This window comes from Alosa sapidissima, chromosome 21 (genome assembly GCF_018492685.1).
Source record: "Alosa sapidissima isolate fAloSap1 chromosome 21, fAloSap1.pri, whole genome shotgun sequence".
In the NCBI taxonomy this organism is placed as follows: Eukaryota; Metazoa; Chordata; class Actinopteri; order Clupeiformes; family Clupeidae; genus Alosa; species Alosa sapidissima.
Window position 1 is genome coordinate 27401545 of NC_055977.1, and position 24199 is coordinate 27425743.

At 41.4% G+C, this 24199-nt stretch overlaps 2 protein-coding genes across 2 annotated transcripts in view; one reads left to right on the plus strand and one right to left on the minus strand.

Moving 5' to 3' along the window:
* Positions 1-26, minus strand: part of LOC121695609 (cAMP-dependent protein kinase inhibitor beta-like) — a 32797-nt gene extending 32771 nt beyond the window's left edge. The window contains exon 1 of the mRNA XM_042076612.1: positions 1-26. This exon is cut by the window's left edge and continues 166 nt beyond it. The gene's annotated coding sequence lies outside the window, so the exon portion shown is untranslated.
* Positions 27-3181: 3155 nt separating this feature from the next.
* Positions 3182-14559, plus strand: LOC121695608 (serine incorporator 1-like). The gene is made up of 9 exons (XM_042076611.1): positions 3182-3301; positions 4775-4936; positions 5641-5828; positions 6054-6133; positions 6321-6458; positions 8090-8259; positions 12086-12176; positions 12779-12923; positions 13710-14559. The coding sequence occupies exons 1-9, from the start codon at positions 3263-3265 to the stop codon at positions 13927-13929; spliced, it is 1233 nt and encodes a 410-aa protein (XP_041932545.1). The 5' UTR covers positions 3182-3262; the 3' UTR covers positions 13930-14559.
* Positions 14560-24199: the final 9640 nt, after the last annotated feature.

Below are 24199 nucleotides of genomic sequence, written 5' to 3' on the forward strand. Positions count from 1 at the left end.
ACCTGTGCACTGCGCACCGACATCGATGCATGTTCACTTCTGTAGTTTAACCCATAGTGAGGATGCCAAATAATGAGGAACGTACCATCTTAGCGTGCGCAGGGCATGGCTTAGAAACATGATCTACATCCTTAACACTAGCTTATATCGATAGGACAACATACTTCAAACCAAAATAAATGGCGTTTATTTATTTATTTATTTATTTTTGCGAACGGACAACGCCAAGACGCACTTGATAAATCAAGCGTCAACGGAATCTACCATGATTTAAATGGTACGGTCCAACCCGGTATAACCAAGATATCGAGAGGAAAAGGATCGTGCTATTTTGCACAGGTTATTGTGTTTTATACAGTTATTTCATCAACAGGTCAACGAAAAGACTTTATCGCAACGATAATATGGTGGAAATGAGGCTTTAATGCTATATAAATGTTCGGAGATAACCTATAGCCAGTAAAAGACAATTATCTGTATTTGCCCCCACCCCATGAGAAGATGAACAATTAACAATTAATGCATTTTCTCTGAACTAAAATAACCTTGGCTAGACCATTATATGTTATGCCTTAGAAAGAAACATTGTATATATACAAACCAATTGATCTGTCATGAGTGGGGAAGAGTGACATGGACTATATTGATACTGTGAAAATTATTTCACCATCTCTGTTGTTATTTCACAGTGCTGGAGTCCAATGGCTTCAAAACAGGTGAAAGAGAACACTGTTTATGTGTTGACTGCCTGACCTTCATGCCTCTTTCATCAGCACATCTGCCTGAGCACAAGCTGCTTTGGGCCCTTCCAGCAGTGACACTGGACACCGTGAGGACATCCTTCTTCCCTTAAACAGACATCCTCTAGGTACAAACACACATGCACACACACACTCACATACACACACACAGGGGTAGAGGAAGAGAGAGAGAGAGAGAGAGAGAGAGAGAGGGGGAGAGAAGGCATACAAAGATAGGCATACACACACACACACACACACACACACACACACGTAAACATACACAAACACACAAACACAAACTCACTCACACTCACACACACACACTTCCCCACACACCCACACACATTCCCTCTGTCATCACAAGCACAAGTTCAGGCATTGTAAACAAGGGGCAAATTGTGAGCAATGTCTTTTATGACACTCAGCAGTACAGATGAACTCCATATCCTGGTAGAGTTCAACTCAGCTCCAATTCTTTTTCAGCGACACAGCTTTCTGTACATAATTTATTCCCTCAGTTCGCAAAGCTGGAAAGGCCTGAAAAGAAAACATACCACGACTTGGCTTGTGTAATCTTCCTTCACTTCATGATTTAATAATGGAGTAAAAATTGATGTTTGTTTCAACAGCAGCAGGCAAGAATTATCACAAACTTGCCAATAAACTTTTAAATGAGTTTGGTAAACTGCTCTCAGCAAACAATAGCAGACTCTGACTGGCGGAGTGGGACTGACATGTGACTGACTTCTTCTTAACGGTCATTTTGTCTTTGCATCTTGAAGTAAACTTCATTGAAATTGTGACAGATTACTTTGGAGTAGGCTATCCGTTGCCCCATAATTGTGTATACTGCAATGGACTGTTCACAGGCCTTCCAAAAAAGACTATTAAACAGCTTCAGGTGATACAAAATGCAGCAGCTAGGATTCTAACAAAAACTAAAAGAACTGACCACATTACTCCAATTCTTAAATCCTTGTACTGGCTTCCAGTAAGTCACAGAATCGGCTTTAAAGCACTATTGCTTGTTTATAAATCAGTAAATGGAGCAGGACCTAAATACCTGTCAGACATGCTTCAGCAGTACACACCTTCTCATCCTCTCAGGTCCTAGGTGAAAAACCTGTTAGTAAAACCTACTATTAGAACTAAACATGGTGAAGCAGCTTTTAGCTGCTATGCGGCTCAGCTCTGAAACCAACTTTCGGATGACATCAAAAAGCTCCCAACTGTAGCCAGTTTTAAATCTAGACTTAAGACCAAACTGTTCTCAGATGCTTTCTGCTAACTGTATATAGTATAAGTATATATACTCTTTTGATCCCGTGAGGGAAATTTGGTCTCTGCATTTAACCCAATCCGTGAAACACACACACAGCGAGGTGAAGCACACACTAATCCTGGCGCAGTGAGCTGCCTGCTACAACAGCGGCACTCGGGGAGCAGTGAGGGGTTAGGTGCCTTGCTCAAGTGCACTTCAACCGTGGCCCACTGGTCAGTGCTCGAACCGGCAACCCTGCGGTTACAAGTCCAGAGTGCTAACCAGTGGGCCACTGCGCCGAGTTACAAATTCTGAATCTGCCTGGATAATTATTCTACCTTGTCTTTTATTACTTTTTTACTACTTATGCCTTTGTTTTTGCTTATTAATTATTCTTTATTTTTAAATGATTTTACCTTGTGTTTTATGTTTTCTTTTTATTATGATCTTTACCTTTTAACTATTATTTGTCTATATTGCCCTTCTATGCTTTTATTTGTTATTATTGTTTGGTTTTGTTTATGTAAAGCACATTGAATGACCTCTGTGTATGAAATGCGCTATATAAATAAACTTGACTTGACTTGACTTGACTATACACATTCAAAAACAGTCAGACAAATATTAAAACATTTTACAGTATGTTATGCATGAGAATGGTTCTTTGTTCCATCTCGATTAACAACTCTTATGGTAGCAGCCCCTGGGATCAATCTTATAATATTCTGGTAAAATCTTTGATTTTGAAATCCAGATTCTTAACCAGACCACCGCCACTTTCTTCCCATGCAGCATCACAGAGAGGCCAAGACCATGGGATATCCATAATGTATCCACTTAATAAACATGTTGCTATATTCTCCTAACTCTAAAATAGGCTGTAAAGGTCTACTTGCATCTGTTTACTATGGGGTGTTTCTCATTTTACCAGATCTCAACTGTAGGCGTGATGGTTTGAAACACAATAGAAAATTAATAGAAAATAAGTTAATTCAATTCCGACTGTAGGCTATGTCTCAACATCATTATAATGCAATGAGAAAAAAATCAGGAAAAGTCATGTGGTATCCATCGAAAATACTTCACCGGTTTTCGACCATGTTTCCCGTTAACCAATCACAATTGGAGCGTTGAATTTAGTTGAATGAAAATAGGCGTTTCTTGGTCTCTTCTTGTGAAACAAGTTAGGTGAAAAAACCAAAACACTTCCGCAAAATTTCTCATGAGAACAGTTTTTCTCCGGGATTCAGTTTGAAACATGGGGGCTTGTCTGGCCTTATGTTCTATCGCTAACTGCGTAAGTAACTAAAACTTATACTTCAAGTCACATTCTATGAACAAAAAAGTTTGCCTTGGTTGGTTGGTTGAGTTCCATAATCTATGATGGATCGCTAGCTCGCTGCGAGAACAGCCTCATGTGCTTTTTATTACATTGTCGCAACTCATTCGATGGAATCACTGAAATTGTTACACTTACTTATATGGTATATTTAGTCTATGAAAGAAGTGTGCTGGGGATTTTGAGAGAATCTACTCGTTTAACTTTTAATTTCCCTTCCGTATTTGGCCGTGAGCTGGTATGTCCTGTCGTCTCCGCCCTCTTCTCCTTGCCTAGCCTATTCACCGTGCTGTGCTTTGTGATTTTTTGGTATCTACCCAGTCATGGAGGAGGAGTAGCCTACCTTTCAGTTCTAGGCCCAAGCCTTAAGTTAAATCTCAGCTTTGGTCTCCTTTTGACCCACTTTTTGACACGGATTCGAAAAAGCCTACCACAAAACTACTGCTTGTCACCACACATTGGTTAGCGTGTGCAAAGTAGGCTACGCAGTTTACGCAGAAAAACATTGTGGCCTACGTCCAATGAGTTTTGTTTACATCCGCGTCATCGAAAATGCTTTCAGTAGGGCTTTCTTGTTCCCGTTTATCTGACTTGAACACAGCCATGCCTCATAGGATAAGACTTCAGTTGCGTAAATATTCTGGCAAACAGTTTTTGAAAATACAAAAAAAAAAAGAAACTCAGCAGAAGTATATATATATTTTTATCACACCGTCCTCAGATTAATGCATGGTAAAAATACCAAAAAATAATGGTGCCCACATGATCAACAGGCAATTTTGAAACTCGAGCACACAAACAAATATTCCGACACTATTATAGTACTAAAATCAGATCACTGCATCGATTTTCTGAGAGCGTGGGAAATTTAGTTGAAATTGGTTGATTTGATATGGAATGACCCTTCACGGGCTCCAGAACCGCATTCTTGTAAAAGGCCTCACAATCCCTGCAGACACCCTACTTGTAGACTCCCCTAGTGAGCACTTAATGATGAAGAAAAGCCATGCCAACCCAACCCTTGTGTAGACCCACTTTCCATCCCACTGTTTGTCTGTCTGTCTTGGGCTTCCCTGACAGGGCTCGTAGTCAGGGGCCATTGGCGAGGCATTGTGGCGTGTTGTTTGTCAAAACTGAAGTGACCTGATTTACTCAAATGAATCAGAGGCTGTGCTGATTTGCATGAAAGAACAGCTTGTGTAGCTACAATGAATGCATAGTTTATTTTTCTGTTTTTTTTAATTTTTTTAATTTTTTTTTTAAAGAATATCTTACTGAGTCACTTCTGATTGCCCAGACATATGAATCTATCCTCAGTGTCTTTGGACCAATGTTTACGTGTGTGTGTGTGTGTGTGTGTGTGTGTGTGCGCGCGTGTGTGTGTGCGCGTGCGTGCGCACACATGTTTGTGTTTGTGTATGCATTCTACAGGCATCATGTCTGTGCAGTTCAGCACCCTGCCTCCTGTCCAGCTGCTGCCCAGCAGCATACAACTCCACCGTCAGCCGTCTGGCATTCTCCTTCTTCCTGCTCCTGGGCACCATGGTGTCCGTCATCATGATCCTACCTGGCATGGAGACCCAACTGAAAAAGGTGCCCTGTCTGTGGAAGTGTTAAGCACCTGAGTAGAGTGGAGCTGTTAAATCTAATGTAACTTTATATGTCAAATTTTAACTTGCGTAACACCCCTGAGCAGGGTGTAGTTTTACTTTACAGGCTTATGGTATTTCAGAGGAGGCCTCCCTTTATTTCACAGAATGTATTGTAAATCAGTGTAGCCTATCTTTTGTTATTTAAAAAAAAAAAAAAAACAGAAAAAACTGGCAAACACTTTAAAATAGTGGAAATATGGATTGAGTGGCTGTACTGTCCCCCTTTTTCAAATCCCTGAGCTAGATTCTATGACTCGGATCACATAGCCAAGTACTGAGTATCCACGCTTTTGGGGAAGCTGAAGTTGTAGCTCAGCATGCATAGAACTGCCCTTTGAGAAAGTGCCTTCCTCTTTCAGCAGTCGCCTCATTCATCATTAATCAATAAAAGTTGCATGGGAAATTGCATGTTGTTCACTAGTAGTGATTCTAAATCAAGAGTTATTCATTACTTCACAATGATTTTTTTATGAAGCAACACATACCAGGTCTTGCATAGTGCAGATTGCATAACACTGGCAAATATTAGGTAATAGAAACTCCAGAATTATTTAGTGCAGCTCTCTCAGTTTATTTATCTCATTGGTTTGTTTGTTTGTTTGTATTTGTTTGTTTGTTTGTTTGTTTGGTCCTTCCCTCTCTCAGATTCCTGGGTTCTGTGTCGGCGGCACCTCAATACCTGGCCTGGAGAACAAAATCCAATGTGACATCATCGTCGGCTACAAATCAGTGTACCGCATGTGTTTTGCCATGGCCTGCTTCTTCTTCCTCTTCTCCATCATCATGATCCGGGTGCGCAGCAGCAAGGACCCGCGAGCCTCCATTCAGAATGGGTAGGACATGCAGGAGTCTCAGTGTTGCTTACAGGAGGGGGCCATCTGCTGGTGGGAGTGTGGCAGGCACTGCATTTGTTTTTGTAGGATTGTTTTTTTTCAAGTGTGTGTGTGTGTGTGTGTGTGTGTGTGTGTGTGTGTGTGTGTGTGTGTGTGTGTGTGAGTATATATACAAATACAGTAGATGTGTATTGTGTGTTAACATGCATCAATTGTGAATTTCAGATTCTGGTTCTTCAAGTTCCTGTTGCTGGTGGGGCTCACTGTAGGGGCTTTCTTCATTCCTGATGGAACTTTCACCACAGGTACTACAGACAGTTCTCCTACTTCTTGGCTCTCATTTCAGACCTGCAGAGTTCAGAAGATCCCTTTGAGAGACTTCTGCTGTCTTTGATGTGTCAGAAGAATTACTCTGTGTTTTAATTCTAGCCCTTCTCTCTCTCTCTCTCACTCACTCTCTACCCCCCCCCCCCCCCCACACACACCTGACAGTGTGGTACTACTTTGGTGTAGTGGGCTCATTTATCTTCATCCTCATCCAGCTCATTCTGCTGGTGGACTTTGCTCACACCTGGAACCAGAACTGGGTGGAGAACGCTGAGAACGGCAATAGCAAGTGCTGGTATGCAGGTACAGTGAAACAGTGAAAGTCCTACTTCATTTACAGTCATTCATTTAGACAAGATAAGTTTATTTATGTAGAACATTTAATTCATACAAGGAGGCAATTCCATGTGCTTTGCAAATAAATAATGTTTAAATTATGTTTAAAGGAAAGTTGAATACATTTAAATAAAGTAATTTAAAGAAGACACATGAAATAGAAAAATGCATACAATGAAACAAGTTACAATGCCGGACACAGTGACAATACAGGACACAGTGCATAGGCATGTAAATATACATTATCTGTACATGTAAGGTTGGGACAGCATGTGTGCATCATATGGATCAAAACTACAACTTCATATTGTTGGCACACACACAACTTGAATACTGCAGTGAGGCCAAGAAATGTACACTGTTGGATTTGATCTTCAGCCAATGTCTGATAGAATAACAAAACACTCACTTGTTTGACCTGCATTATCTTAGATGCTTTGTTATGTTTTTTTGTTTTGTTTTTTTAACCTAGAAGGTAATTCAGGGACAGGTGGCCTTGTGCCTATGATGTAATCTTTAGAAATCCCAGCTATGGCTGCATTTATGAGAAAATCATGACCTTGGCTGGAGTTTGTCTGAGTCAGATATTTTACTGCAGTCTTCCCTGAAAGACTAATGGATGTTGCTTTTATTTTATTATATTTTATTATGCAAGACCTGGACATAGTCTTGAAGGGCAACACATATTCCTTCATCATGACCCAGATAAATTAATGTGTTCACTGAAGAGAGGGAATAATACTTTGGATGTTGAAGGAAAGGATGAAGAAATGGGGAGCCAGAAAGAGAACAAATGATTAAATATAATGCAGAGAAAAAAGATGAGAAGAGTTCTGTGATTTCTTACTAACATGAAGGTTTTGAAAGAAGGGGGTAGAAATTATTGAATAATGCAGAGACAGAATTCAATTCATTTAAGTTTGATTGAATTTATTTTTAAGGCTCTGTACAGATCCCAGAATCTGAACATCTTAGAGCAAGTGCTGAGGCGATGGAGACAAGACACAGCTCCCCTTTTTTATTTTTTGGGGGGCTTTTTGCCTTTTATATCGATAGGACAGTGGTGAGAGACAGGAACGAGTGGAAGAGAGGGAGAGATGGGGTGGGGTCAGGACATAACCGCAGGCCGGAATCAAACCTGGGTCCCCATGGGCACTGAGACCCACACATGGTGCGGTGCTGCCTCTTGCACCATAGCTCCCCCCTTAACAGAGGGAAACACTGGGCAGAACCTAGCTAGAAGAAGAGAAGATCTGTGTGACACGAGTTACGGTGTTTTACTGCATATTTCCTGTCGGTGTTTGTTGGTAGAGAACCCATTATAAGTGTAGGGGGGGGTGAGTTTGGGATGCCACGCCAGACACCACCGTTGTGCCTTGTGGAGGTGCCTAATTCAGTGAAACACTGATGAAGAAAGGTGCCTGCTTGACAAATGCAAGCTGATGTTTTTTGCCCACAAAGGTTGCTTTTATTGGTGATTTTGTTTTAGATGGTAAATAGGCTTTGTTGTTGATGTGGGTAACCTCCAACCTATAGTTCTAGGAATGGAACACCTCTCCTGTGTCCACCTAATCTAAAATATATCGTCTTTATCACAGCTCTGCTCACCTTCACGTTCCTGTTCTACGGCCTGGCGTTTGCTGCAGTCGTGCTGTTCTATGTGTACTACACCCAGACTGACGACTGTGCCACACACAAGACCTTCATCAGTCTCAACCTCATCTTTAGCATTGTGGTGTCGATTGTGGCCATCTTGCCCAAAGTGCAGGTTTGTTAATGCAGGATGGATGCACCTCAGTACTCATATTTAGTCAAGTCAAGTGAATTTATTTGTATAGCACATTCAAAAACAACAGAGTTGACCCAAAGTGCTTCACAATTTGTGAGGTTAGGCATGACAATAATAACATAGATACATAGACCAAACATTTGAGGAACAAGGAGTTCATATTTGAAAGCAGGGGATGCAGGGCATGAGAAGGGAAGCAATGTAACAGAGTATGGCTCAAATGAAGGGTGATCCATACAAAATAAGGTAAACACAAAGGTATATAACATAAGTAGGATATGAATAAGTAATAAGTAGGATAAGAAAATCAAAATAAAGTCACACTTTTTTTCATAGTTTGGCAGGTCCTGCGACTTAGTCAGGTGTGACCTTATATATTGAACATGTTCTTAAATGTTAATTCATATTAACTGACATGAACCCTACATGAAACATTACCGTCTACAGCCGCGAGAAAGCGATCTAAGTATAAGTATATATACTTTTTTGATCCCGTGAGGGAAATTTGGTCTCTGCATTTAACCCAATCGGTGAATTAGTGAAACACAAACAGCACACAGTGAGGTGAAGCACACACACTAATCCCGGCGCAGTGAGCTGCCTGCTACAACAGCGGCGCTCGGGGAGCAGTGAGGGGTTAGGTGTCTTGCTCAAGGGCACTTCAGCCACGGCCCACTGGTCGGGGCTCGAACCGGCAACCCTCCGGTTACAAGTCCAGAGTGCTAACCAGTGGGCCACGGCTGTCCACTTCTATCTGTGCACTTTCAGTCAGAGATTAGTGCTTGCACTATGCCTGAAACACACATGCATACCTAAATCCTCAAGTTATGGCCAGGATTCTATTTATAGCCGGGCCTCAAATTCGGACAAATAAAGACCTGTAATAGTTGTCTACATTGTTTCAATTTAACTCATAAAAGAGCTCTTCTTAATATTTTATATTGTTGGTTGGTTTAATATTGTTGCCAATGAAAAGTCGATGTCCTACACCATGGGTCTCCAACACGTCGCTCTCAAGCTACCAGTCACTTGCCTTCCGTTTCTAAGCTTGCCAGAGGCTGCAGTAGCCTACATTTAAACAACTGTTGCTGCTATGCATTCCAGCCTACAAATTTGATAAAAAAGTAAATCATGCATAATTAAAAAAAACAAAAACATTTAGGCTATCGTAGACCTATTTGGCTATACGCAATAAGGTTTTCATTACAGCACAGCGCACGTTCCATGAATGAATGAAAGCGGATGCCTTGTCTCGCAATAAGCGAATGGAAATCCCGACACTCTTTCAACTACATGAAACTTAATAGTGAACCATCAAATACCCCACAGATTTCAGTGGCCATCAGTCCCAACATTTGACAATATAATCAAACAGTCCAAACGTAAATTAAATCTCAAACCAAACCGAACATCTTTTGCTTTTGCCTACTGTTATGCCGCTCCAAGCAAAAGTATGTCTCACAAAAGAACACACCACATAAGAAATAAAGGCCTGCCTCGAATACAAGCTTGCCCCAAATAAAGGTGCTGTGCTTTGCGCTGCCTAAGTAAATAAAATTTGAGGATTTTATGATAGTCTGTCTCCTAAACATTCCTCACCCGTTATCCAGACATGCATGAAAACATTTGAAAAACAAAACTCACAGCCGGTTATTTTGTGAATGATGAATTTCTCTTCTGCATTGTCCTAACCGGCATTGCAATAATGTTTACATAGATACACTGTAAGGTGGGCTGCAAAGATTATGCAGACTGTTACGATTGACTGACACTGCACGCGCGCACATTATCGAAATTATATGCCGGACGCTTTAGGCTAGTCATTCTACAGTACATGGGTTTAGTTAATGATCGGGCTATAATAAGACCAAACTCATATTTCAGCCCCGCAACTCTAGCCATCGTAATGCAAGATATTCCCGCACACATTTTACAGCGCTGTCAGATAACATTAATCTAATAATGGAGCGGCGTGAATTCGGGACTATTGACTGGACGGACCAACTGACTTCAATTGAACGTATGCAGAGGCACAAACGCGCGGAGGACCACTTAAAGGGTGCCCCTCTCTCAGCAGGATTTTTCACCGCTGAAGCCAAATTTTGTGGCAGCCGTGGCCTACTGGTTAGCGCTTCAGACTTGTAACCGGAGGGTTGCCAGTTCGAACCCCGACCAGAGGCACGGCTGAAGTGCCCTTGAGCAAGGCACCTAATCCCTCACTGCTCCCCGAGCACCGCTGTTGTTGCAGGCAGCTCACTGCGCCGGGATTAGTGTGTGCTTCACCTCATTGTGTGTTCACTGTGTGCTGAGTGTGTTTCACTAATTCACAGATTGGGATAAATGCAGAGACCAAATTTCCCTCATGGGATCGAAAGAGTATATATACTTATACTATATATACTTATATATGACAGCCTAGAGTGGCCATGAGACGTGAGGGATATATCGCCCAAAATGCTTGATTGCAGTGCATGCTCCACATTTTTAGCTAAATTTTGATGTACCACATCAGCATTTTTGTTCAGTGAATCTTTTATAAATTGCTTTACAATTAGCGTCGGGCCCTATTGGCAGCCTCAGCTGGCAGCCATTCACCCCTTCCTCATGTTCTTTTAAAATCTTTTTCTCTCTCGTTCTCCGTTCTCGGAGGTAGCCTCCTGAAAATTTGCTCTGTTGCCGGCTTGTGCCTCCATGTCGCCCCCAAAATGCTTGATGGCATTGCATTCTCCACATTTTTAGCAAAATTTTCATGTACCACATCAGCATTTTTTTTCTGTGAATCTTTTGTAAATTGCTGTACAGTTACCGTCGGGCCTTATTGCCTCAGCTTGCCACCATTCACTACTTCGTCTTCATTAACATTATGGTAGAATATCTCAATATTTTTGGCTTCTATGTGTCCAGTTACATAGTCTGTCTGTTCTTGGATTTTGTGAAATAAATTTCTAAATAAATGCGACTTACAGTATAGTCCGGTGTGACATATATATATATATATATATATATATATACATATATATATATATATATATATATATATATATATATATATATATATATATATATATGTATGTTTTTTTTCCTCTTCATGACGCATTTTTGACTGATGCGACTTATACTCCGGAGCGACTTCTTATAGTCCGGAAAATACGGTAAATAAAATAGACATATATTATTTAATGTAAAAGACAAAATCAGGTAAAGAAAGAAATAAAACACTTTAAAAAAAAGGCAAAGATAAAAATACATAAAAGAAAATAAGTTAAAAGTCAAATAAATAAAATAAATTAAACCTCAAATAAAACCTCTATAACCAATATAACTAACGTCTAAGAAGAGAGGGGCGATTAAAGCAGAATGATATTGCATTTTCATTTTTTACTGGGTGTAAATCACAAATGAGTGATTATGGGCTAGGTTGATGTGGGCCCTTGAGACCAACATACCATAAAAAATTCTTCATCCTCGGTGCCACGGTTCGGGTAGTTATTTAGGAAAAACTGCATTTTTTGCAGTTCAGGGGGCCCAGTGCGGGGGGGCAGTGGCCCCCGGGGACCAAACAAAATTCCCAGGTATCATTGACCAAAAATTCAGGAAGTAGATGACGGGGGACGACGACGACTTTCACAATCACTATATGAATGCTTCGCTAGCGGCGGTCATAATAATCAAAGCTAATTCAGATTACATTAATTCATATGGCTTTGTAGCCTAGGCTTGTGGATTTATGTATTATATTTGTGTGTATATTGTTTGATTATTTATTTGTGTGTGTGTGTGTGTGTGTGTGTGTGTGCACCTTCAGGAAGCTCAGCCCAGTTCCGGTCTACTCCAATCCTCCCTGATCTCCCTCTACACCATGTATCTGACCTGGTCAGCCATGACCAACAACCCCAGTAAGTCACCGGTCAATATGTTGTATGCCCGATTAACCCACAGATCCAAGTTACGGTCAACTGAGAAAAAACTATGTCCAAGTGCACTTACCAGAAGAACGTGATTGAAAATTCAAAATCTAATAACCCGTCTTTGGAAATGATTTCATTTTATATAATTTTACACCAAAGCATATTGTGTTATTTCGTGTGGTGCAACAAACAACAAATCCTGAACATGTCAGACCTGGTTCATTCTCTGTTGACAATATGTATTGTATGTGTATTTGTATATGTATGTATGTATGTATGTGCATTAGTATGATATTATGTGATATATATATATATATATATATATATATATATAATATATGACACTAAACCATATTACCGTATTTTCCGGACTATAAGTTGCACTTTTTTTCATAGTTTGGTTGGTCCTGCGACTCAGGTGCAACACATATATATTTATATATATGTTTTTTTTTTCCTCTTCATGACACATTTTTTGACTGGTGCGACTTATACTCCGGTGCGACTTATAGTCCGAAAAATACGGTATAATGAATAGTTATTACCGTATATAATAATGCATATTAATCTGGTATTTCTACTCTGTGTAGACCGTAACTGTAACCCAAGTCTTCTGAGTATCGTCTCCAACTCCGCCACCCCCAGTCCTACTGTGCCCCCTGGGCAAGTTCAGTGGTGGGACGCACAAAGCATTGTGGGATTGGTCATCTTCATCCTCTGCACTCTGTATGCAAGGTATGAGCTGACCGAGAAGTCTGTCATAGTCCACGTCTAAATAATGTCCTTGGCGGACATGTTCCTGATCCTACAGTGCTGTTTTATGAAACGAGGTGTCACTTCCTGTCACAGGGAGACTATACCGGGCCCATAACTGAAGCGTTCCGTTTGTGGCATGTAAAAATTGTTTTAGAAGATTGGCTTATTTTTTCGGAACATATGTGATGCTATCAAGTCTGGTGTAGCCAATTTCATTCATTATAGTAGACTATGCCCCCCTCCCACACACACACCGCGTCAGAGTCAGTATTCTAGGAGGGATCTAGGGATCTCCTCACAAGTGTCTATCCTGCTCTCTTTCTTTCTCTCATTTCCTTCTGACTAAATATACTCCCTCTTTCACACCACACACACACACACACACACACACACACACACACACACCATAGCTCACTACACTCACACCCACTTCAAACACTCTTCACATTGCAATTTTTTTCCTCACATTCTTTTTCATCTCACTCCTGCAATTTCTCAAGCTCACTGATTCTGTCCATCTTACATCCCTCTACACTTCACTTATTATTCTCTCTTACAGTACATTTTCTCTTTCTTTGATTGTTTTTGTTTCTCCTTTTATTCCCCCCCCCCCCCCCTACACACACACACACACACACACACACACACACACACACACACACACACACACACAAAATAAGATGTATGGAAGTGTATAAAAGAGGTATAAAAGATGTAAATGTATAAAAGACTGACTCTTCTCTCTCTCTCTCTGCCGCTCTCCAGTATTCGCTCGTCCAACAACAGTCAGGTGAACAAGTTAATGCGGACGGAAGAGACCGAGGGTCTGGCAGCGTCCGACGCTGAGGCTATGGGCGATGACGGCGTGCGGCGCGCCGTGGACAACGAGGAGGACAGCGTCACCTACAGCTACTCGTTCTTCCACTTCAGCCTCTTCCTGGCCTCCCTCTACATCATGATGACCCTCACCAACTGGTACCAGTGAGTATCCAGTGCTGTCCAGTACTTAGGGAGAGAAGCCAAATCAGTGTGTCACTGCCAGGGGGATTTCATCCCATGTTATCAGTAGCCACAACAACGAGGTAGTGTTGAATGTAATGAATACATTTTGACCTGTGTGTGTGTGTGTGTGTGGTGTGTGTGTGTGTGTGTGTGTGTGTGTGTGTGTGTGTGTGTGTGTGTGTGTGTGTGTGTGTATGTGGCTGTGGCTGTCTGTGTTTCCCAGCCTATATTCCCAAATCCTAAAAGTTTTTCACCCTTGCCAATAATGTCAATGTTTTATGACATACTTTGGATCAATACCCTTACTGTACATTGATTACGTACATTGGATCAATATTCTCCTCTTCAATATAATCTAATGACCGTGGTGTTGCTTCAGTCAGAGCCTAGTCCTGACATTTATTCATGTGACTTTCAGTCAAAGGTGTGTTAATGCATTGTCCTTCTCAGACTAGTACTAATTCTTGAAGAGATGGCAGAATATCCCATTTCAGTAATGGTTGCTATTCCATGATGCATGTGGCCATTGTGATGTAAAGTAGTAAGACCACAAAGCCAGTGTTGGCTACCGCTAATGCTTATTAAACTGTGCTGGATGCACCATTGAAATTCACAGACAGTTTTCTAATGCTGAGTGTTAATATTTATATTATGATTATTCTTTTTTTTATCCAAAATGACTTTTGACAGTTTATCACTCTGTCTACATCTTTGGAAGTTAACACATGACTACACTGTTCCTTGCACTTGTTAAGACCACCAGGCTCGTTTGTGGTGATTTAACATATATGAGACCACACATAGATAACCGTTAACAAATATTTATTAAAGTAATAATGTAGGCCAAACGTAAATTACAGTCAGTATCCATTAAAAAAGGTGTGTTCATATTCATATGTAACTGTGCAGCCCTAAACCAAACCAAACAGCAGCTTCCAGGCTGATCCAGCTCTGCTTCTGCTGCTGGTCTGTCAGCTCTGTGTCACATGTGGACCTGACCTACGCCAGAGTCACAAGTTACCCACCACTCTCTCTGTGTCACATGTGGACCGGACCTAAGCCAGAGTCGCAACCCACCACTCTCTTGGCAGATGGAAAAAAGAACGCTTCAGAAAGAAAAACTCCTACCACGCATTTGTTCCAATCATTCAGTAAACTAATTCTAATTAACACAACACAACTCTACAGTGCAGCCAGGTAGATGCACGAATTAGTGAAATCCTCTGTATATGGGCAAAACCAAATGATGGTAGGAGCTGGAGCTTTCCACCTCAGCTCTGTAGTTGCTACCACTGCCGTCAACGCCAAACAAGACAAGAAACAAAAAAAGAAAATGGCACCTTCCTTTGTCATCTCCCTTTGTGCCAGGGGCCATACTTTAGTGTGAACACATTTAGTAAAAGCTTTTGCACTTCCGACATCTTTGGAGAATTATATAAAGAGACCCTGTGATAGGAGGGAAAACATGGTCTAGGATTACTCCCCTTCCTCTATTTATAGTCTCTAGGATCATGTTCATACGTTGAGCACCTCTCTTCGCTTCCATGGTAACCGCGGTGCTGTACATCACTGGATCACAGCACTGGGGAGCTAACGAGCTGGGGATGGAGGCTCGGATGTGTGAGATTCTTCCAGTGTCGGTCTGTGGCGGTGTGGCGATTTCAGCGGTGGCTGTCTTGAAAGGCCAGTGCTGGACTTTAGGTATATGCAGTGAAGCGATGCTGAGCTGGCAGGGAGACAGATGTGGCTCTTTGAGAGATCACGTGTTGTGACTTTGGGAGGTGCCTGAGACAGGGCGAGGAGATCAGAGGAGACAAGAGGGAGAGTGTGTGTGTGTGTGGAGGGGGGTGGGAGGTGTGTGTGTGTGTGTAGAGGTGATGGGGTGAAGGGGGACAGGCAGGTACACATTTTCCATCAATGCCACACATTTCCTTTCATCCTCACAGACAACTCAACCAATGTCCACTTGGGTGTGGCGCGCACACACACACACACACACACACACACACACACACACACACACACACACACACACACACACACACACACACACACACACACAAATAAATCACCATCACCACAAAAGCACAGGAGTATAGATGGGATATAGCCATAACACACATTCATCCACAGGGCCCAAAATAAGCTCATCGCTTCCCTCCTCCCCTGGCTCCTAAATGAGACCCAGGAGAGCGGTAGGACTACGCCTCCCATAATTCACCAGACACAAGCCCAAGACAGCTGTTTGAAACAGAGAGTGTGTAGTGAGTAGTGAGGTAGACAGAGAGAGATACAGACACACAGGGGACACACAGGGGAGTGACAGAGAGGGAGGGAGAGAGAGAGAGAGAGGGAGGAGAGAGAGTGACTGTTAGCTGCTCCAGGATGAGAATTGCAGTGACGGGTTTGTATGACTCTCCTGAGATGCTAGGAAAAGCAGGACGACTGGCTGTGGACCCACCCAACCATGCAGTTGTCTAATCTGCAGCGATGACACATGTGTCAGAAAAGGATTCTTAGTCATCCCCCAAAGCACTGATGTCACTGCCAGAGCAACACATTATTTATTGACTTGGGTCAGTGACAGGGGGCTCTTTTGCTGTTGTGCTGCTGTGTTTTTATTTATTTTTTTGTGGAGGGTGAGTTGTGTTTTGTGGTGGTTGATTTTTTTTTGTGGTTGTTGTGTAGCCCAGTGTTGTGTAGTTGTTGTATAGTTGTTGTGTTGCACAGTTGTGTAGTTGTTGTGTAGCCCAATGTTGTGTTGTTGTGTAGCTGTTGTGTAGCCCAGTGTTGTGTTGTTGTTGTGTAGCCCAGTGTTGTGTTGTTGTTGTGTAGCCCAGTGCTGTGTTGTTGTTGTGTAGTTGTAGTGTAGTTGTTGTGTAGCCCAGTGCTGTGTTCTTGTGTAGTTGTTGTGTAGCCCAGTGCTGTGCAGTTGTTGTGTAGCCCAGTGTTGTGTAGCCCAGTGCTGTGTAGTTGTTGTGTAGCCCAGTGCTGTGCAGTTGTTGTGTAGCCCAGTGCTGTGTAGTTGTTGTGTAGCCCAGTGTTGTGTAGTTGTTGTGTAGCCCAGTACTGTGTAGTTGTAGTGTAGCCCAGTGCTGTGTAGTTGTAGTGTAGCCCAGTACTGTGTAGTTGTTGTGTAGTTGTAGTGTAGTTGTAGTGTAGCCCAGTGCTGTGTAGTTGTAGTGTAGCCCAGTGTTGTGTAGTTGTAGTGTAGCCCAGTGTTGTGTAGTTGTAGTGTAGCCCAGTGCTGTGTAGTTGTAGTGTAGCCCAGTGTTGTGTAGTTGTAGTGTAGCCCAGTGTTGTGTAGTTGTTGTGTAGCCCAGTACTGTGTAGTTGTTGTGTAGTTGTAGTGTAGTTGTAGTGTAGCCCAGTGCTGTGTAGTTGTAGTGTAGCCCAGTGTTGTGTAGTTGTAGTGTAGCCCAGTGCTGTGTAGTTGTAGTGTAGCCCAGTGCTGTGTAGTTGTAGTGTAGCCCAGTGTTGTGTAGTTGTAGTGTAGCCCAGTGTTGTGTAGTTGTTGTGTAGCCCAGTGTTGTGTAGTTGTAGTGTAGCCCAGTGTTGTGTAGTTGTAGTGTGGTGGTCCACGGCGAGCTGCTGCTGTGCTGCTGCTGGAATTCGCTGACCTCACCTCTGTGGGTCTGACTCATGGTGCTGCATTACATGATCGACTCAGGCAGTCTGACCTGATTCAAGGAAAGCACATGGACCAAACTGCCTCTGCCAGCTACACACAAAGACCTTTTCAAACACATTCACCCACATCATATACTGTAGTTACACAGTATTCCATAGTTATGTAAGGGTAAGTACTATTGAATCTCTAGGTCAGTCACAGACAATGACCCTCCCCCCTTTTTTTTTTACCGGTACCAGGTGGCTGTTGTTTGTTATAACATCTAATATCACAGATGTATTCACTTATTCAGTCTATCCCTGTTAATGCTATACAAGCTACACGGCCATTCATTCAAAGGAAAACCTGGCATTTTTTCACACAGATCCCTGTTTCTTGAGGTCACCGAGTAAAAAAAGAAAGAAAAATCCTACCTAGCTCGAGTTGCTGCAGCCAATAGCTAGAGTAGCCAGGCAGCTACAGTGCTACACTCTGTGGGCATGATTTTTAAGATTTTCGAAAGATTGTGTTTTTTTCCGTACTGACAGTACTACTCGTGACCTCGGAAACAGAGATCTACAGTATGTGATGTGGAAATGCTCGTTGTTGAAGCTCACAAGAAACTGAAGAGAAGGCAGGGAAGGGGGCATGGGAGTGTCTGTATTATGTTTGAAGCAGAGATTGCAGATCTAAACTATATATAAATGAACCATAACAATATTCAACATTAGAGCAGTGTAACCTATACTAACTAGTGTGTTTTCTCACAATTCATACAAGAAATAATGCCTCACAGCATGGTAACTCAGGTAACTAAGGGAACAGGTGGGCTTGTAAATCAGATATTTTTATATTTGTTTTTAACATGCATTCGGGGTAATCCTACCACAAGGGGTCAGTTATAAATTAGCAAGACACATTGTGCTCCATTCACTCAAACCACTTGCTGAGGTGGACTAAGGTGGTGTGGGGCTAGAGCAGAACTGTGATGTGGTCAGGTGACTTGAATCATGCAATCTTTTGTTTTTTGCCACAAAGTTGTGGATGTTTTAGAGGGGATAGAGGAGTTTATGAGAAATGGCAAACAAGATGAAAACGGTGGCAGATGTGGGATCATGTGACAAAAGTAATGATCAAGTAAATACTTCTACATTTCTACTTGACAATAAACAACATTCTCTCTTTTGGAAAGCTGACCGTGGAATTTAACTTGAAAATGTGTGTGAGTGTGTGTGTATACGATGCCTCTATAATGGTTCCTTAAAGTAAAGTAAAAGTGCAGTAAGTGACAAGTGACAATAAGATAATATCTAGATGTTCTAGACATTTAGAAAATCTAGAAAAACTGGAAAGACACTCACACCATTATCAGCATTGTAAGTTCTCTCTCAGATTAAATACGCTCCCCTTCAAGATTGGATTTGTCCAAATTGTTCAAATTGTGATACAAAAACAACATTTAACACTGAGCAAAAAGACACATATTTAGTATAGGTTACACAGGTTAGTGCAGTTCTAAAGAGCAATACTGTATACTGTGAGCAATACTCACAGTGAGGTCATTAAGATGAAGCACCTGGTGGGCTAGTAAATCAGTCCCAGTTGACATTTGTTTTTAACATGTTTCCAGGGTGATATCATGCAGTGAATCAAAGTTAATAGCCTACATTAGGCTACTTCCCATTTTGCATACGTTCAGTTGTAGGCTATCTAAACCAACTAAAAGCTTGACTGAAATATTGTAAAAACATTTACTTATTTTAAAATCTATGGGAAGAGTGACTACTAGTTTCATCCCGAGCTGCACGTTATCATGATCACATTTAAAGATGAGGTTATTTATTTATTATTATTTTTATTTATTTTTTTTTTTTTCAAAAATGTTGCCTGTCGGCCGCATTAAAAAAATGGAACATGCAATTGTATTTCACAACTTTGCGAAGCAGGGGCGTCGCTAGCTATTTAAAACATTCGGGGCTAGAGCCCAGAAGTTAGTCTTTTTTTGTCTGGGGGTTCGGGGGTTTCTCCCCCGAGAGATTTTGAAAATCGGGCTGATGAACATGAAATTTTAACCTACTTTGAGAATGAAAAGGAAGGCCAATCGTAATGACTCACGTCATGGCATTCCGAATATTTTGATGTTTAAAGACCGTGTAAGGAGAACGTCTCTTCTGCCAAAGTGCACCATACAGCACCCAAAATATGACATTAAAATAGCCTGTAGAATAAACATCATCATGCACCTCTGTCAAGTGCACAGGTGTGAGCGTTCGTCTTGGGATAAACATTTGGACGTCATCACCTTCAATTAATGGGCTATGGGTGCCTTGAAAGCAATGCATTTGGGTTGTGTATCACTAACTTTTGCCCAGAGAAAAAGTTCCATTCTGTCAAATGCTACAGGAGAGGAAGGGCGGAGAGAAAAGGCAGTGTGTAATTTCTCAATCTATACATCTACTTTCATAATTCCATGGTATTCTGCAACTTTCACATCCAGTCAGCGATGGCTCAAGAGAGGATTATTGTGCAAGTCTAGTCAGTGTTCTCTTAGTCAGGTTCAGTGCCGGTGTTACATGGCAACTGGCACCCATGTTAACTGGCTAGCGCCGGCCCTGGTCAGGTTTCACTTCACTTATGAATAACCCCTTACAAAAAAATAACTATAGAAATCTTTTAGTGTTTTGTATTGTATATTATATTAATACATGCATGATCACATCATATACTTTCCCAGATATGGGTAGCCTATACTGACTTGAAAACTATATAGCCTAGTATAACAGATGGCCCTTACATTGAGCTTACTAGTAAAATTAGGCCTACACTGAAAATGGCCTAGGCCTCAAAGGGTACCTAATTCATTGAAGCCCTTTTAAGGTGTGATTTACAAGCCTGGGGGCTAAGCCCCCACTGTCTTTCAATCATAGTGATGTCCCTGTCTCTTACCAAAGACGTTAAATTAAAATATAGGCTACTACTGGTCATAGACCTACCCTCTTGAACAAAGCATGACTGCACTTCACCACCACACCACTAGACTATATGAGCAAACTGCATACGATCGATTTGACAGCACTCGCAAGTCCGAAGAACTCACCCTGCTTTGATGCGAGTGTTTTGTCTATTTACATAGGCGTCCATTGGGCTAGCCTACATGGTTTGATACGTGCTGAAAAAGTCCTGTTTGCTGTTGAACTTGCGCTTCACCTCTTCTATGTTTATTGACAAACCCATGAGTTATGACCCATAATACAGCCTACTTCAATGATTGTGTGAATTGATCTGTAGCTATCCTCTGCCTATGGTTCCAGATAGCCTATCTGAGACGGTGGTCTGGTTCAAATGAGTTGCGTTATGAAATTGAGAATGACACTGCGACTAAATCGTTTAGTCTAATCGCTCCGACTAAGCGTTTAGCCTAATCGTTTAGGAGAATATCCTTTTGGAGATTATGATCGATCGTCTATGACAGTGATAGTCACGGTGCGTCTGTGAATGGAGGTGCGTGTATACAACGGTGTCCACTAAGCATACCATGCTTGTTTCGACCCTCTGCCCAACATAGCTTGGAGGTTGCAATGGTAATCGTGATGATAGTGTCCGTAATGGATGTGGTACAGACAGCAGGGCTAGTAGAAATAGGGCTCTAAAGAACTACAAAGTCAACCGCGATAGGAACTGTTTGACCAGAATACTTTATTGTAGGCCTATATTGTAGTAATCTATTACTAAACCACAACATATTAGGTGTTGGTATACATCTTAGGTGTTTTCCTGTTAATTTGTTATGTGGGTAATATGAAAAAAGGAAAGTAAACCTGCTTAAATATGTTCATCCAGTATTTACTGAAAGGTGCATAATTTGAGGTGCTTGCCATCCAGTGACAAATTACATGGGTAAATTTACCCCCTTCATAAACTTTTGTTTTACTCAAAGATTTTTACATTTACAGTAGGACTTCATCTCTGACCACTTTCAAGCCATGGCCTTTTGAAATTTTGATATAAAAATCCAATGGTGTTGCTTTCTTAACCCTGATGAGTTTGCCAGGTTTAAAAAAGTTATGAGAGGAAATATTTTTATTTGGTGTGAAACACACACACATACCTGTTTTTATGTTTTTCATTTATTTTATAATTTGTATTAATATTTATTTTATCCTTATTTTATTTATAAGCTAAGGTTGCTAGCACAGGTGTCTAAAACTAGATAAAAACACTTGCACTTTCTGTTTGCAGTTTTGTGTGGTATTTGAAAAAAAGAACATTGTATTTTCAGATATAGCCGGCCCTCCAATCAGATGACGTTGGCAGAATTGGCCCCCAGCTCATTTGAGTTTGAGACCCCTGATCTAGTGTGTTAGTTACAGTTTTGTCATAACTCCCTGATGCATTTTTGCATTTAGAATAGCCAGAGCGTGAACAATATCGGGTGCCTATGGACTAGGCTTGGTGAACCCAACCTGATCTGCCCGCTATTTATTTTTTGATTTCTTAAAAGATTGAGGTTGGTCTGGTGAAAGCCAGACTAGCCATGGACCTCAGTTACACAATGCAAGGGAACATGAATCAGCCTATATTTGCACGAACAATAACGGACAACAGCTCTTCAACTTTGGCCCGTTAAAATGTGTATGAACAGTCTAGCGACGCATTTCATCAAGGCCCATTTGGACATGTCCGTTATTTGCACCACTAGATGTAAAACAGCATTTCGTTTTACTTAATTTGTGCATTAACAATAACGTTTCAGACTACTGTTACTTAATTTCTGCATTGACAATAAAGTATTACATGAACTAAAGATGACTAAAATCTTATGTAGAAGAAGAAACATTCACAAAAAATCCATCCATCCAAAAATTACCTTTGTTTTTGATAGCTGTTGATAGCTGAAAACGGCACAGAACTGATAGAGATGTTTTTGTTTATAAATAAATAAATAAATAACATGCTGATACCTTTTGCTTTTCCCAAATACAATGTAGCCTACAGGTGTAAGTGACCTTTCATCAATCCAGTTGCAATGGATGAACTGTGATGAACTGCCCTACTTGTGATTGTTTAGAGATGTTAAAGGTTTTATAACAATGCTACATCTTCTTTGGCTATTCTACAATCTATTCACCTTTTCAGCACCAGTAGGCTACTCTCTGTGCAGCCGCACACACACACTCAGGCATGCCAAACAAGCATACACAAAAGTTTCAAGAGTGGGGGATGGAGTAAAATATGGAGACAAATTGAAGTGTGATTTATTTTCGCGGAACGGATGTACAGGACTGAGCGGCGGTCATATTTTGTACCGCTATGCGGTACATCTAGTTTTTTGTATGTCCGCTTATTTTAGGTGTATGTTTACATGTCTATTCATTCTTTACATCAAGATATTCACGTACAGTCATTTCTAGTAGGTAAAGCAACTTCCTGACTATAAACATGCCAAGTTTCAAAGTTCTCAGAGCTTGTGTGATTGATCTGCACTAATTTATATGCCTTAACTCCAATACAGACAGGCTAACAATATCTGTTAATTTAACAATCTTAGCAGTAAAATAATTTTAGCCAAGAATCCATTTCATATATGGGAGACCTTAGAGATGAGGAAAAACATTGTTGGGTTTAGTTCTACCTCCGGTAGGGGTATCTCAAAAACTAAAGCTCTTTCTGACCATTTGTCACTAGCCTATAAGTTAGTGTCTCTTTCTAGTTATTCAAACAAAGTGTCCTTCAAGTTAGTGAGGTGCAGTGGTAGCCTGCTAGCTAGTAACATCAGCATTGATCAACGTTGTCTTTTAGGGCTGTTTCACGAACCTGAGCTGATCGAAATGTCCTCCTGGGTTGCGGGAGATGATGACACACACTGAGTTTCCACTTCTTGTCCCTGCTCTGCCCTTTTTTTTTCTAAAGAAACTTCTAATATCCATTTGTCCTTCTGTACACTTATTTCGCTAAGGCTAGTAGAAGCACGAAACAGCAATGCAATATAGCGTAGAGGAGAAGGTACTTGAAATGGCAACATTTTGCAACAAATGATTCTAAACCTGCCCAGATCACGTCAGATTTTCTTGCGCTGCTGTTAATGCACACAATGGACACAAAACACAAAAGTCTCTTCTACGGGGTTCTATTTATTTCATTCACGATTAGAGTTTTTGTTGTTGTTGTTGTTGTTGACGGCCCATAGATCCGGGGCTATCCCCAGACAATCCTGGGCTATAGCCCCGAATGCCCAGGTCTAACGACGCGCCTGTTGCGAAGTACCGTGACTGGGAAAGGCTGGCAAGCAAGGGTGACCTACGTCCGGATTTAGGCCGGACCATCTATGGGCCGGGCAGTCCGGATCTTAAACGCCCTGTCCGGCGTCCGGCGCAGCCTCAAGCTGGACACTAATGTGTCCTCCTTATTGAAGTTGCGCTGGGCTTCTAGAACCTTTGCTCGGACGGACGCGGAGACTGCTGGTCAAATTATCCGGTGCTTCTGGCACTCATCGTCTGATAATTTGCTGTGCAATTTATGAAGGAACCACTGACCGACATGAAAATAAAACATTTTCGCAATCAGTAGGAAATACACGTTAAGTTGATCCGTTTGCACTTCTCCAGCGTATGTAGGCAATACCTGACAGGGAAGTGAATAGGCG